Source organism: Gossypium hirsutum, chromosome D10, assembly GCF_007990345.1.
Source record: "Gossypium hirsutum isolate 1008001.06 chromosome D10, Gossypium_hirsutum_v2.1, whole genome shotgun sequence".
NCBI lineage: Eukaryota > Viridiplantae > Streptophyta > Magnoliopsida > Malvales > Malvaceae > Gossypium > Gossypium hirsutum.
This window is the reverse complement of record NC_053446.1, coordinates 63117181-63131533: the sequence shown is the minus strand read 5'-3', so window position 1 is coordinate 63131533 and position 14353 is coordinate 63117181. Positions and strand designations below refer to the sequence as shown.

The following is a 14353-nucleotide window of genomic DNA, read 5'->3' as shown; positions in this document are numbered from 1 at the left end:
AGTTGAGCAACAAAATTGAGGCAAACTAACTAGCAAGTCAATAACGAGAGTAACCAATTACAACTAATTGGAGGTTATCAATAAGTATTTGGTACAACAACATTAGTCAGCCAACATGAAAAATAATACACACATATACACTGTTCACAATTGATTTAAATCCCACACCTTAAATCCGTAAATCTGAAAAAGTCCGCACTTCCCCACTATAAATCTGGCTAACCCTAGATCGGATCTGCAGTTAATACAATTAAACACAATCAAAATCAGCCTTGGAACACCCCTATCGGGTTCAGCCAAATAGTGATCAAGAAGGAAAACGAAATCTAATTAGTTAGATCAACTTATGCTACATCGGTTTGAAGATCTGATATGACGATTCAAATGAAATTAGATGCACACTTAAACGACAAGATTAAGGGTTGATTTAACAAGGGAAAAGTGAATAAAATGGAAGTAAGGATGTGCAACAAGTGAAAAGAAAACCAGCAGCCTCATTTTATATAAATTCTTACAACATTTATTCTTAAAACAAACCATGACACTTACTAGGGTTTGAAGCAAAATTTACAAAATAATAAAAATAATATGAAAGAAGAGATTCAAACATGGGTTTCAAGGACAATTTTATTAACATTTAACCATCAAACAAGTAACTCATTTTATATATTAAACACACAAAGATAATCTTAAAAATAGGGGTGTGACCACTCTCAGTTCATAAATCTAATTTTACTAAACCGTTTTTTAGGGTGTGACATTCTTGGGATAAATTTCATACACTGCAACCCGAGATTCCCAAGATAAAATTAAAATTTTTCTTTTTTACCCCCGCCCCATCCCCTATATAAATGGTCATTCCTCCATCATATCTCTGTCTTCTATAAATTGTTTTTTTCTTTTTCTTACATGATGAAATTTTTGGGTGTAAAGATTTATTTCTCATTTTCTATGAGGGAGACATAGTCATAGTTTTAAGTTGTGTTTGAGTTTACGATAATGTCCTAGAGCTCGGTTACCTACAAATTTCACCTATTGTGTGAGTATGAAGCCATCACCTAAGAAGTCAGGATCGCATTGCAACTCGAGGTCCAAGTTGATGGTGATTATGCGGTCTCAGGTTGAAGTGTAACTAAGGCTTCAAGTTTACAAAGGTTATGTTGTCAATGGATGTGGCATAACTGTGGCCCTAGTTAACAGTGGTTATGCGGGCACGACAACGAGTTTCTCCTCATTAGAGGAGCATGCTTTATAAAACTCATATGGAAGTGTGAAGAAAAAAAACGTAGGGTCATTCTAGTATAATCAAGTAATTCGTGTTATTTATCTCCATCGAAGGCGGTGACCTTGTTAGTAAAACCTATTACACCCCAGTTTTGTCGCAAGTTATAGTAATGTGGTCACTGCCGTTGGTGGACATAGATAAAACGAATTACTTGATTATACTAAAATGTCATTGCATTTTTCTTCCTCGTACTTCTGTTTGGTTTTATAAAGCATCCTCCTCTGACGATGAGAAACACGTTGTCGTACCCGCATAACCATTGCCAAGTGAGGCTTCATTTATGCTCCATCCATTGACAGTATAATCTTTGTAAATTTGAAGCCCTAGTTACACTTCAATCTGAGACCGAATAATTATCGTCAACTGTGACCTTGAGTTACAATGCGATCTAACTTCTCGGGTGATGACTCCATATGCACATGCCAAATGGAATTTGTAGGTCACTCAGCTCCATGACACCATCATAAATTCAAACATACCTTAAAATTATAACAATGTTTATCTCAAACACGGATAAAAATAAATCCTAGAACTTTTAATTTCCAACCGCAAGGAAATAATAATAATTTTTAGCAAAGTGAAAACACGTTTTCCTTTCTCTATCCAAAATAATATTAATCGATAAATTTCAAAATTTTCAGCCTAATTTCTCAAAAAAAAAAACAGCATTTATATGTAATTCAGCCGCCAAATATTGTTACCTAAGACGTTTTCAGACCATGAATGGATTTCATGGAATTATAGAGATATTTCTATCTAAAATAAATCATAGTTAACATTTTTGAAATTAATTTTTTAAACTTTAACTTCAATTAAATATTTAATTAATTAAATTTTACAAAATATATTTAAAAAATATTTCATTGAATATTGCATATGATTTTACGAATTTAATATTTGATTATTATTTTTAAATATTATATTTTTAATCGTAGTAATTAGTGAATAATGATATTTTTTGAATTATTGAACATAATTAAAATATATTAACTTATCAATTCAAATATTATAATAGAAATTTTTTAAATAATAATTAAAAATATTTTATCATATTCAACGTCCAATATAATTTTACTTTATGTAATTAATATAAATTAATATTATTAAAATAATAACTAATTAACATAATTAACTCTAATATTAATTAAATGTTATTTAAAATACTTAAAATTTTATTCAATTAATAACTCTATTTTATATTAATAAATTAACATAATTTAAAAAAATTACCACACTTTTTGTTCATATCAAAAATTTTAAACTAAAAATCCTAAATTATATGATTATAATTATCACAACTATCTTATATTTTATGCATAGAATTTTATTCAAGTAGTAACACTACTTTAAAATTAACATGTATTTTTTAATTAATAAATATAATTTAAATTCTATTTATTTTTAAATCTATAATTATCACTTCAATTTTATTTCAAATTTTTAATTAATAATTATAATTTAAATTCTATTTATTTTTAAATTTGTAATTATCACTTCTATTTTATTTTAACTTTTTAATTAATAATTCTAAATTAAACATTATAATTATTTTTAAATGTGAATTTAAAAATATGATAAAAATAAAAAAAAAGTTTATCTAAACTCGAGCTTTAAAATATATTATGATACCATTTTTCAAATTTTTGTCAAAATTTAAAAATAATAAAATAAAATACTAAAAATCAAAAAGTGAGAAATTTAGTGGACAAAAAGAGTACTTTGAATTATTGAATCTAAGCTCTATTTCTATAGGAATAAAAAAAAAAAAACAATTAAGCTTACGAGATACTCCAACTAAGCATTAAGAAACTCCAACATTCTCAAACTCAGCTTGCTCCATTGATTGAGCTTGACTCAACAAGGACTACACCTTTAAATAATCATCTATGTCTGCAAAATTTGAAGAATATCAGAAATTACAAACAACATGCTACGCTATCAAAGCTGAAAATAGATAACCTGCTTCGGAATAGTACTTTCTGGTTCGACTAATAGACGTAAATCAACAGAAATTTATGTCTTGGAACTCGTTTCATTTTCGAGTTAAGATAGATAACCTTGATGTGCAACCGAAATACCTGGGAAAATTACCGTGGTACTTTCAAGGTGGCAATTTTCCTGTTAAGTAGAGAGAAAGTTTGTCTCTAGTGATCGAGGCAGATTGGTCGAATGATTCACAATTTTGTCGACGATAATCAATGTCATGCTGATGGGACAATGACATATCATCCAGCACGTTGTCCTCAAGATCGATAAGAATGTTGTGCAACAAGCAGCAAACGAGAATGATTCTCGGCAATCTGTTTCTATCGGGCATCCACATCACCCCATGTATTATTCTCCACATCTCCTTGAGCCTTGCCAGAGCCATCTCGGCTACCATTCTGGTTGCAGCATGTCGTTTATTGAACTTGATTTGAAGATCTGAGAGGCCTTTCCCTTGATAAGGAGTAAAAAGCCACGGCAATAGGGGAAAACCTGCATCCCCTATTATATATTCTCTTATTTCTGTTCCTTCTGAAATGTTTAGCTTCTTTCCGTTTAGCCTCTTTCCTTCTTCGGAAAGTCTGAATAAACCCGAGCTCTGTAGGACAATGGCATCACTTAAACTTCCTGGCCACCCAACAATCACATCACGGAATCTCATCTCAGGGTCCACAACTGCCTGCAAGACCATGCTGTAGTTCTTCTCCCGATCAAACCAGACATGATTCGAAGGGTCCATTGTAGGCAGAGTCATGACAACGTGCGTGATGTCGATCGCACCGCAGCAATTAGGAAGGCCCCGTATTTTCTCGAACTTTGACTTCATTTGTTCCATTTCTTCTTCGGTTGAAGGCCAACTGAGATGATGCAGCCCTCTTTCCTCCATTGATTCCACAAACCGCCAGGTTATCTGAGAAACAGTTGATTGATTCATCCCAAAAGTATCACCAATGATCGATAATGACTCGCCAGAGCTAAGCCTTCTGAGAGCAACGGCAACTTGATCATTTAGAGACAAAGGCTTGCCATTTATATCGGTGTAGCTCGATTGCCTAGCCATCAGATCGTCCTTCACTAGCGAACAGATGTAGTTGAATGTCTTTCTCGAAATTCTGAAAACCGATTCGAAACTTTGTGAACCCTTTGATTGGGATAAAGGACCTAAACAATGACAAAAGCAATGAAACTCAAACCATAAGGCTCACTGCTCCCAGCATATATCAATGACATTGCACTTGTAATCTTAAATTCAAACAATATCCGATACCCCAAAATATAAGTTCAAAGAGCGCAACTGTTCCGGCATATCCACAAGCTTTGTTCTCTCATTAACAACAGAGACACATTTAAAGCACATTATATGACTAAGAGAAATCAATGACAATAGAACCATAGCCCGAGCCACTTGCAGTCATTACATAAGCAAAAGTACCACTTAAATGGAGATATCAACATCGGTATTCAGATGTATTATGGTCTTCTAGACCACTACTTACGCTGCTAAATATCACCTAGTTTCGAGATGATCTGTATGTGCGTAACATATTCGTTCTTCACAGAACACTTAATAGATTACTTCATAACAACAAAACCAAGGTTCGATCAAAATGACATATTGCAATAAGAAATTTATCCGAGCATGGATATCAGTCATCTGATTGCAGTTCAATGAAGAGACATTTTACATTCAAGCAACAAGCAACACCGAAAAAGAAGCTAATTGTGCAGTGACTCAAAAATTTGTTCTGCAAATGCGAGTAAAAGGGTCAAAATAGAGCTCGGGAGACCTGTTGCTTAGCCTTTCAAGATGCACATACTTCATTTCTAATACTTAGTCCATACAGGTTTATATCCTAGTAACTATAAACATATGGATTGAACTCATGTCCTTAAGAAAACAATGCCTGTCATGATAAACCATCGACGAACAGAGCTGGTGAAAAGCGCAACATCACAGGCAGACAAAGCACGAATACAAACTGCATTATACCCAAAATGTCTCAAAACATCAATCTAGTCACTACAGTTGTGTTTTCAACCTATGTCCTAAAACAGAAATTTTATCAGAAAACTTTCTAGACAAAAAACCTAACAAATGCCTCTTGGAGCACTACATAGGACAAGCCAAATTCCCAGCAATGAAAGCAATCCACAAAACCAAAATACGATATAGATAAAAAGCTTCAAATCTTGCAGATAATTTAAACCCAGCAAAGCTCCATCTCATACCATTCAATCAAATTAAAAGAGACCCATTTGGACCCAAGTCATGAAATTTCATTAAACATAAAGCAAAACCCAACAGCAGCCTTTCTAATAATCATTTATATACATGTTCAAGCAAAACAGAATCAAATGCCTTAAAAACATTGAGGAACAGTAGAGAAGTATGTTATTTACAATACCTGAAATCCTGTTGGAGAACTCATCCCACCAATCCAAAGGCTGAGATTGAGACCCTAAAGAAGAAGGCAGGACATTGTGGTCAACCACCTTCTTGTCTGCGGTTTTTTTCCTTCTCTTGAACCCTTTAATGGGTCCCATTGAAAGAAACCCAACCTCCCAGATGAGTGTTTAAACTTAAAGGAACTTGAAAGAACCCAACAACAAAGATCAAAGGAACTTGTGCAATGATAAGTGGGTGAATGAAGAAGATTGAAGAACCTTAATAAAGTTCTTTGAGCACACAGAAAAAGAAGGAAAAAGCAAAGACAAGAAGAGTTCTAGGCACCATGTAGGAATAAGGCAACTGACGTGAAGTGATTTCTTTGGTTGTTTAAGGAAAGACAATCTGATGGGTGCAAAGATGAAACTAGTTTATAGCCTTTCAATGGGTCATTGACCTCAAGCACCACCAGCTTGTTACTTTAATTTTTTTTGTTCTTTTCCAATTTCTTATTAGTGAATATTTTTGGGATGGTTTATTTTTTTTAAAATTTTTTTAATTTTTTAATATAAATCAACAACAATATGTTATCCATTCGAAGTTAAATGAAATAAAAATTTCCGATTTTTAGTATGTATCAAGTGTTAGATACAAATTTGGTTACCACGAATATATTTAAATTTTTTAAAAAATATTTCATGATCCTTCAAAATATTATATTATAGGCCATACCTAAGTATATACTAAATACAAATACATGAATATGATTTTTTCCTTTAAGAGGGTAAAGGCATTGCCATATTGGTCCTAGTCCATTGAGTCTAACTACCCATCTCTGTGGTCCATTGAGTCTTGAAGCCCAAATGCTATTCCTTCTATGACATTGCAAAAACAGAATTCTTTTTCATTTCATAAATGGTGTTTTTGGGTTGAACCGGGTTTAAATATGGGATTAATTGTATTTTTATATTTATTTAAATTCGGTTTAAAATGTGAGTTTAAAATTTTTCACAAATTTATTTATATTTGTAAAAGGTGTTACTCAAGTATATTTTAATATTAAACAATATTTTTATTCAAACCTAATTTTTGAACTAATATTTTTATTCAAATCTTTTTAAATTTTGGATGAGTTTTCATATTTAAGCAGATAACTCATCTCATGAACAGGTTGATTACCCATTATCATTAAAAAGAAAAGGAAAAGAAAAAGAAAAATGGAAATATGGCAAATAATTACACCACAAGATAATCAAGAACACAAGACACTATCCAAAGTTCTAGTCTTAATCCATTATCTTGTTCTTCAAATAACATTGAGTTTAGATAAAAGATGGTGTAGGCAACATTTTCTTTTCACCTTCATGAAACTGAAAAAAAAGAACATTTTAACCATTTTTGCATCATGATTCATAGCATATTACTAGTTTCTCTCATCAACTCATCAACCCCTAATTTCCATTGTTTCCAAATCCTTGACTCTCTTTGATCCACAAGTAATCAATTGCATTAAAACCGCAGCTGCTTTGATCCTCCCACTAGGACGATCATTTTCAACGCTTTGATCTCTAATATCTGCTGCTATGTTCATACTTTTCAGAATTTCCGAATTCGAATTCGAAGACGGCCGAGAATCCTGCACTTGATTGTTTCCCATTTCATGGTCTGTCTGTGTTGACACACTGTTGCCTTTGCTGCTAAAATCCCTACTGGTTTTAGCCTTATAGATTTTGTGTTCATCATCAAGCTCCTTGAATTCACTCCATGAATGATGTTTCCTTCTAGTTTTTCCAGCAACATTGGAATCTTCACTTGAACTGTATGTCTCTGAAGAATTTTTTGATATTGATGAAGTTGAAGAAACTGTTTCATAAGAACAAAAGCTTAGAGAAGATTCTAACAATAGTGAGCCTTTGAGGATGTATTCACGTCCATTACAAGGGTATATGTAGTCGTTCTCTGATAAATCTTGCCACACAAATCCATTCTTGTAGCTCCTGTAATGAAATCTTTACATTATTAGATTACAGTATTTTACCATGTCTGAATATGTGTCTGTTACCTTTTTGAAGACCAGGAGAACTTGTTAGCCATGCCATCACCTCGGAGGGTGTTTAGTTTATTTATAACATCTGTAAAAATAGAGCAGATTACAATTTACAACATATCAGATAAAGTTTATTAAATCTCAAGAGGAGCCCAGTTTTTACCTTTGAGAAACAGTCCTTGTGGAGAAGAAAGAGGGACTTCTAAGAAATGAGGATGTTCAAGATGGCCATTGCGGGACAAGTAGTAAACAACAGGAACTTTCTGATCATTGTTTGGTTTTTTTCTTTCGAACCAAACAAGGGTTCTGTCAGGACTGGTTTCTTGATATCTCTTGTTCATTGGTAACTCTGTTTTGCCTCTTGAATCGGTTGTTGCCATTGCTTTTTACACAAAAGCTCAAATGAAGATGATGATGAGAGAACCAAACAACTGAACATAAAATATGGGGCATTCAAAAGTTCAAAAATTTGAAAGAAAAAAGAAAGTTTGAGGGCAGGTAAAGTTAGAGTAGTAGTAGGTTTTAATTGAATCAAAGCCAAGGGAACAGGTGACAGGAAAAGTGGGGGATTCTGCATATTTATAAAGACAGGACAGAGTACTAGCAAACATAAGGAAACTGTGTTCTTGTTATTTGCAGTGGAATTGTTGATATTTTGGTTATAGAGAGTTCTCACTTACAGAGGATAGATGGCATTTCAACTTTCTTTAATTTTCTGCTTCGAAAATAAAATGTTTAGTTTTTGTTATATAATTTTTACTGTTTTAGTCACTTATATTACATATTTTTATCATTTTAGTCCTCTATAATTGATTTATAATTATATGCATTATCTTAGTTATTCAGCTTTCATTTTGATCACACATTTTCTTTTTAAAAATTAATATTATTTATAAGAAAACATGAACTTTTAAGGGAACTGAGTTATGTAGTTATTGAGATGAAACACAAGTTTTTAACTCGAGTTTTTCCTATAAAAACCAGTTAATCCCCTTAAAACTCTAGGTTTTTCCTTTCATTGAAAAACACAATTAATTCCAAAAACTAACTTGAAAAGGAAATGAAAAAGATAATAATTTTTCCAATAAAAATTCAAGCTTTTCCTCTAAAATTCCAAGTTTTCCACTAAAAAACTAAAATTAATTCTAAAAAGAAAAAAAATATTGATTGAGTCTTAATTGACTTCAGCATTGTTGCAAATACAGGAAGGCATGGATTCAAATATGTTGGACCTATCTTCTTATTAAGGGTTAGAAAGGGGTTATAACTTATAAGTAATTCTAGACTTTGTATAAAAAAAACAGATATAAAAGAACCTATAATGAAATTAAAACAATAAAAGTATGTAATAGTAGTGACTAAAACGATAGAAGTATGTAACAATAATACTCATATTGCAAACCTTCTATTTTCAATGCCCAAAATGAAAATTATGAAAGTTGAATGACCAACTTTGCAATTTACCCTAAAAGATAACATTCAATAAGTTTCGTTTCTTTTTCCCCTTTAATATATGATCAAATTGCATGGATTAAAATAAGGAGGGCAATCTTTGAAAAATCATGATTGATTAAGACTTGCAAGGGGTTGTTAGAAAATGGGTATTTTAACTTTTAGAGTTTAAACCAACACCCATATAACAATTGCTTCAGTTGTAGGACCAAATCCCAGCATGTTGCTTACATAATTTGTCAAAGCTCACGGATCAAAAAGAAAAGAGGACAAAATTTGCATTTTCAACATGAAAAGTCAAAGCCAGTCCCGTGAAACAATGATGCTGAAAACATGGAAACATTTTTGACAGACTTTGAAGCTTCCAAAAATTCAATAGTTGAAGCTCATATAAATAGCATCTATTTTTCCTCAAAATTTTACCATTTTGTAAGTACAGCAGGACTCACATGTAAATAGTAGCAGTAATTCAAGTGATAGGAGAAAAAAAAAACCTTCCATTAATGGTTAATTTGTGTTTGTATTTGTTGTTTCTGCAGATTTCTTATTTGGGCAAGCAGAAGAGATATGACCCTTTTGTCCGCACTCGTAGCATGTCCTTCTCCTCAATTTCCCACTGCTAACAGCCGAGCCATCAGCAACTTCGTTAACCGTAGGTGCTTCATTAACCGTTGAACCACTGTTGCCAACTTCACTAACTGTAGGTGCTTCGACACTCACAGTTGCTTTGACACTCGCAGCTCCTTTTGGACAAGCAGAAGAAATATGGCCCTTTTGTCCACACTCGTAGCATGTCCTCCTCCTCAACTTACCACTAGTAATGCTTGAGCCACCGTTATCAACTTCATTAACTGTAGGTGCTTCATTAACCATCGAACCACTGTTACCAACTTCATTAACTGTAGGTGCTTCAACACTCACAGGCGCTTCGACACTCACAGATCCTTTTGGGCAAGCAGAAGAAATATGGCCCTTTTGTCCACACTCATAGCATGTCCTTCTCCTCAACTTACCACTGGTAATGCTTGAGCAGCCATCATCAACTTCATTAACCGTAGGTGCCTCAACACTCACAGGTGCTTCGACACTTAAAGTTCCTTTGTCCTTTTTACAGACTTCATTACTTGTAGGATCAGACCTTGATTGAGTTTTCACTCCATTCTTAGGGACTGCACAACTTATCTTGGCGGGTCTACCACACACAATTTCTTGGTCCAATTTCAATGCCATGGCTACCGAGACACTATCAGAGAAATCCACATGAGCATAGCCTCGGAATTCCCCTGTTTCCTTGTTCGTGCCAAAGCGTATAGATGATATGTTGCAATCTGAGAAAAACCTCTTCAAATCATGCTCAGTTATATCCCAAGATAAATTTCCAACATATATTCTGTTGTATCCCTCCACCATCTTCGGGGCAAAACCAGTCACTTTATTGGCTCGAGTGGATTTGTAAGGCTGAATTGTTAGCTGCATCCCTCCCCTTAGGAAAACATCAGAAAACCATAAGCATGTTTTAACAATAGGAAATAATGAGAGACATTGACAACTGAAGACCATAACAATTACTCACATTTCAGCTCTATCAAGAGCCAAGGCTTCTTTTGCAGCTGCTTCTGTCTGTACGAATGATGATGAAAAATGTCAACAAACTCAATCAATAGTCGAGCAAATACAACAAGATATACATATACATATATACATGAAAATTCCATTTTCAAAAGTACAAACAGAGCCGACTTTTAATGTCAAGAATATTGTTACAAAACTTCAGCTTCTACTCCTTTTAAATTCCATAAGATCTAAACATGTCATAACAATAACTGTAACTGAATAGATGATACTAATACAAAGAAATTGGTCTACCCCAAGCATCATAGATGATTACCTCGAAACTAATAATTGCAATTCCTCTAAACTTCCCCGTGTCAGGGAACTTCATACAATCAACATCGGTTATGATGCCACAACTTTCAAAATAATACCGAATATCATCCTCGGTATAGCGATATGGAATGCCTCCAACATATACTTTTGTGGCCACATCCTCCCTCACCTGGCTGCGTAAACACGCACGGCATAACAGTTAAGAAATTTGAAACAACAACCCCATTTATAAGCAAATGGAGAAAGAAGAAAACATTATCAATCTACTACAGAACACATCATAGAAAGCAAAAAGATATAAATTTTTTTTTCGTCCAAAGGTCCTTCACTTTTTGGACATAATTCCTAAATGGACAACACAAATCAACTAAGTTAAAAGTTATAAGATAAACCTGTTCTTTTTCTTATAGAATAGAGTGGATGCAGCAGATTGAGCTTCAAAAGCAACATTGAGAATTCAATTTTTCTTACTTCCATCCCCATTTTTTTCAGCTTTCCAGTTTATAAAAATTCCAATATCTTTACAAATTGCAAATCATATAAAAAAGAAATACAAATACAATTCTGCTAACAGGATGAGACCATCAATAGCAACTAAATGATACTTTGCTAAAAATAAGCAAAATTTATCATAAGAAACTTAAAAATATTTTTTTTTTTAAATTTCCAGAATGCAAACAGAAACACCAATCACCAAAAGCACAATCAAACTGAAATACCAAACACTAAAAATCGATTTTTTTTTTAAAAACCCAAATTTATGAAAGGGTATTCTAAAGATTACCTTTGAGTCGCATTTTCAACCTGCAAAACCCCTTGCTCTTCACTCACAATCTTCGGCTTCTTTTTCTTCTTATTCTTTGCCTTCTTCTTCTTACTATTATTATTACTTTCCTTATTCTCCGACGTCGTTTTAGCCTCTTTCACCTTCTCCTCTCTCCTCCTCTTCTTTTTCTTCTTATTTTCATCCTCCTCACTGTTTCCTTGTACTTCATCTTTTCCACCCTCTTTTCCCTTTCCTTCAGCTTCCTGGTTCAACCCTATTAACAAAGGAATGGTTTTTCTTCTTTTTTCTCGCTTTGACAATCTGGGTTTCTGAGTTACCGAGTCTAGGAGCGATTTCAGGGACTGGGGCACCAAATTTGAATCTGGTTTTTTCTTATCCGTTTCGGATTCGGCTACCCTTTTCGCCAATAGTTCTGCTCTTATCTTTTGTTTCAGCTTCTTGTTCGACAACACCATTTTTGTTTTCTCGTACCTTCTCAGTTCTCACAGATCGCTAAAACCCTAGCTCAATGTTCTTGATTTTGAAGTAAATGAGAATAGAAGCTATACGACATCGTTTAAATCTTGTAATTTTCTTTTTCTGTTTTTCTGGTCCATTTATTTCTTTATTTTGGCTTAATACATCATTTAGTCCTTAAAGTATACCCTTTTTTTACTTAGGTCCTCAAAAGTTTTTCTCCGAAATCAGAACTTAAAGTTAACATTTGTTATTTTTGTCACTAGTTTAGGCTTTCAATCAAGTGTTTTCTGCCATTTTATAAAAAAATATAATTTAACATCAAACTTATATTTTAAGTTTTAAGATTTTTTAAATAGTTTAAAAAATACAAATAACTCTACTAGTCTATTTATAAAAAGGGGGGGGGGGTTTGATTTTTCTTTCTTGGTATGATATCTATTTGGAAATTAATTACACAGTTAATTAATAAAGGGAACAAAATAAAAATTTTCAATAATATATACTAATCAAGGTTAAATTTTAATCATACTAAAATTTATTTTATGATTAACTAAGTGCATTTAATTATCATACTAAAATTTAAGAAAAAATCATTAATACCTTCAAAAATAAAGAAAATAATAATTAAATATAATTGACAGAATCTTAACTCAATTGACATTGTATTATTGTCAATATAGAAATACGTGATTTCGAGCACATTGAAGTGTATTTCGTTTTCTAATTAAGGGTTGCAAAGGAGTTTTGAGTAATTTCTAGACATTGTATAAAAAAAATCTTTAACTACATTCCACTTCAATTTGTGTTAATTAGTATTTTTGTGTCCAATTCTAAGCATGTAACAACTCTTGACAAAAGTATTTGATGTATAAAATCACCGTAAAACAATTAATAAGAAATATTTCGTAAGCGATAGAAATGTTAGAGCTGTCGAACTTAAATTAATCAGAGTTATGAAGGAATAAAGGTTAATAGGTTTAAATTTTAGATGTTGCTCATACTCGAGATTTAAGATTTAGATATAAGATGATTTAATTTTATATATTTGTATGATTTTACGTAATTTTATGAATTCTAGAATATTTTTTATTAATATATTCTATTTGGATATTTTGTTTTTTCTTTTAATTGTTAAATAAATTTTAAATTTTCTAATTTGTATCGTTATAAATAATTTTTTTATTAAAAGATATACAGTTTAAAATTAAATTTATTAGTAATGTCATTAATAACATATAATAAATCATGTATAAGTCATTTGTGAAATGTGGTAAGTATAACACAAGTTATCGTATTATTAAATTAATATATTCTGTCATTATATATATTATATTATTATTAAATTTTAATTTTATAGATTTTAATAATTATTAATCTTTTACATTTATTATAATAGTTATAGTATTAAAAACCTTTCATATTAAGTTGATGTTTTTAAAAATTTGTTCTACTTTTTAATTTAACATAAAAAAATTAATATTAATTAATTTTTCTATTAATAAAATTGTAACATAATATGCAATGATTGTGAATATTTTTTCATAAAGTCAAATTATCTCGAACTCAGGCCAAATCAATCTCAAGCTCGAATTTTTTACGGCCTTGAGTATTATTGAGTTTTAATTTTTTTGGACTCAAATTTTCTTGAACTCGAATCTATTATAGGCTCAAATTTTTTCAAACTCAAACAATAATAAGCAGGTAACAAATCATGTGTTTCATAACAGATTTGACAAAGGAGAGATATCAAATTGAGCTGTAAAACAAGAGAATGCTCACGGTGACATGGGAGGTCAAGTGTAGTTGGTCGCTCAAGGTAAACTCACAAGGTGAACAACAATAGACAAGTCCCCTCGGTTGGGTTATTTGGCAAATTTGACAAGCGAGAAGCTGACTAGAGGGTGTTGACTATGAAAAAGATGATTAACTTCAATAGGTAGGTCAAGACATTTTTTATGCAAGTGAAATCTAGAATCAAAAGAAATGAATGGAGAATCTAGTAATGGCTCCCTAAATGCAAAGCAATTGGTTTCTTCAAGTTCTATTGGGATCGATCCGATTAAG

The 14353-nt window shown here is 32.1% G+C and overlaps 3 protein-coding genes across 7 annotated transcripts; all 3 read right to left on the bottom strand.

The window, feature by feature from the left end:
* Positions 1–3063: 3063 nt before the first annotated feature.
* LOC107936436 (protein ALP1-like) lies at positions 3064–6147 on the bottom strand. Of its 2 annotated transcripts, XM_041103569.1 has the most exons (3): positions 5677–6083; positions 3364–4432; positions 3064–3175 (listed from the first exon to the last, which is right to left on the bottom strand). In XM_041103569.1, the coding sequence occupies exons 1-2, from the start codon at positions 5813–5815 to the stop codon at positions 3387–3389; spliced, it is 1185 nt and encodes a 394-aa protein (XP_040959503.1). In that variant the 5' UTR covers positions 5816–6083; the 3' UTR covers positions 3064–3175; positions 3364–3386. The 2 variants fall into 2 exon arrangements, with proteins under 2 accessions (XP_040959503.1, XP_016724651.1); XM_016869162.2 differs by having other exon boundaries at positions 3064–4432; positions 5677–6147.
* A 779-nt stretch (positions 6148–6926) lies between these two features.
* Positions 6927–9177, bottom strand: LOC107936465 (protein SOSEKI 2). 4 transcript variants are annotated; one of them, XM_016869193.2, is made up of 4 exons: positions 7868–9177; positions 7720–7789; positions 7596–7666; positions 6927–7520 (listed from the first exon to the last, which is right to left on the bottom strand). In XM_016869193.2, the coding sequence occupies exons 1-4, from the start codon at positions 8082–8084 to the stop codon at positions 7102–7104; spliced, it is 777 nt and encodes a 258-aa protein (XP_016724682.1). In that variant the 5' UTR covers positions 8085–9177; the 3' UTR covers positions 6927–7101. The 4 variants fall into 4 exon arrangements, with proteins under 4 accessions (XP_016724682.1, XP_016724683.1, XP_016724680.1 ...); XM_016869194.2 differs by having other exon boundaries at positions 7596–7654; XM_016869191.2 differs by having other exon boundaries at positions 6927–7666.
* A 234-nt stretch (positions 9178–9411) lies between these two features.
* On the bottom strand, positions 9412–12356 carry LOC107936464 (protein gar2). The gene is made up of 4 exons (XM_016869190.2): positions 11828–12356; positions 11045–11216; positions 10730–10776; positions 9412–10639 (listed from the first exon to the last, which is right to left on the bottom strand). Exons 1-4 carry the CDS (start codon positions 12283–12285, stop codon positions 9664–9666), a joined length of 1653 nt encoding a protein of 550 aa, XP_016724679.1. The 5' UTR covers positions 12286–12356; the 3' UTR covers positions 9412–9663.
* Positions 12357–14353: the final 1997 nt, after the last annotated feature.

Bases quoted from the DNA above. Each gene is read 5' to 3' on its own strand.
- LOC107936436 (XM_016869162.2), bottom strand. From the start codon at position 5,815: ATGGGACCCATTAAAGGGTTCAAGAGAAGGAAAAAAACCGCAGACAAG. The intron at 4,433-5,676 runs GTATTGTAAATA...GTCATTGTTTAG, and splicing joins GTTCTCCAACAGGATTTCAG to GTCCTTTATCCCAATCAAAG.
- LOC107936465 (XM_016869191.2), bottom strand. From the start codon at position 8,084: ATGGCAACAACCGATTCAAGAGGCAAAACAGAGTTACCAATGAACAAG. The intron at 7,790-7,867 runs GTAAAAACTGGG...CTATTTTTACAG, and splicing joins ACAAGGACTGTTTCTCAAAG to ATGTTATAAATAAACTAAAC. The intron at 7,667-7,719 runs GTAACAGACACA...AATAATGTAAAG, and splicing joins TTCTCCTGGTCTTCAAAAAG to ATTTCATTACAGGAGCTACA.
- LOC107936464 (XM_016869190.2), bottom strand. From the start codon at position 12,285: ATGGTGTTGTCGAACAAGAAGCTGAAACAAAAGATAAGAGCAGAACTA. The intron at 11,217-11,827 runs GTAATCTTTAGA...GTGTTTACGCAG, and splicing joins GTTGAAAATGCGACTCAAAG to CCAGGTGAGGGAGGATGTGG. The intron at 10,777-11,044 runs GTAATCATCTAT...TCATTCGTACAG, and splicing joins TTGCAATTATTAGTTTCGAG to ACAGAAGCAGCTGCAAAAGA.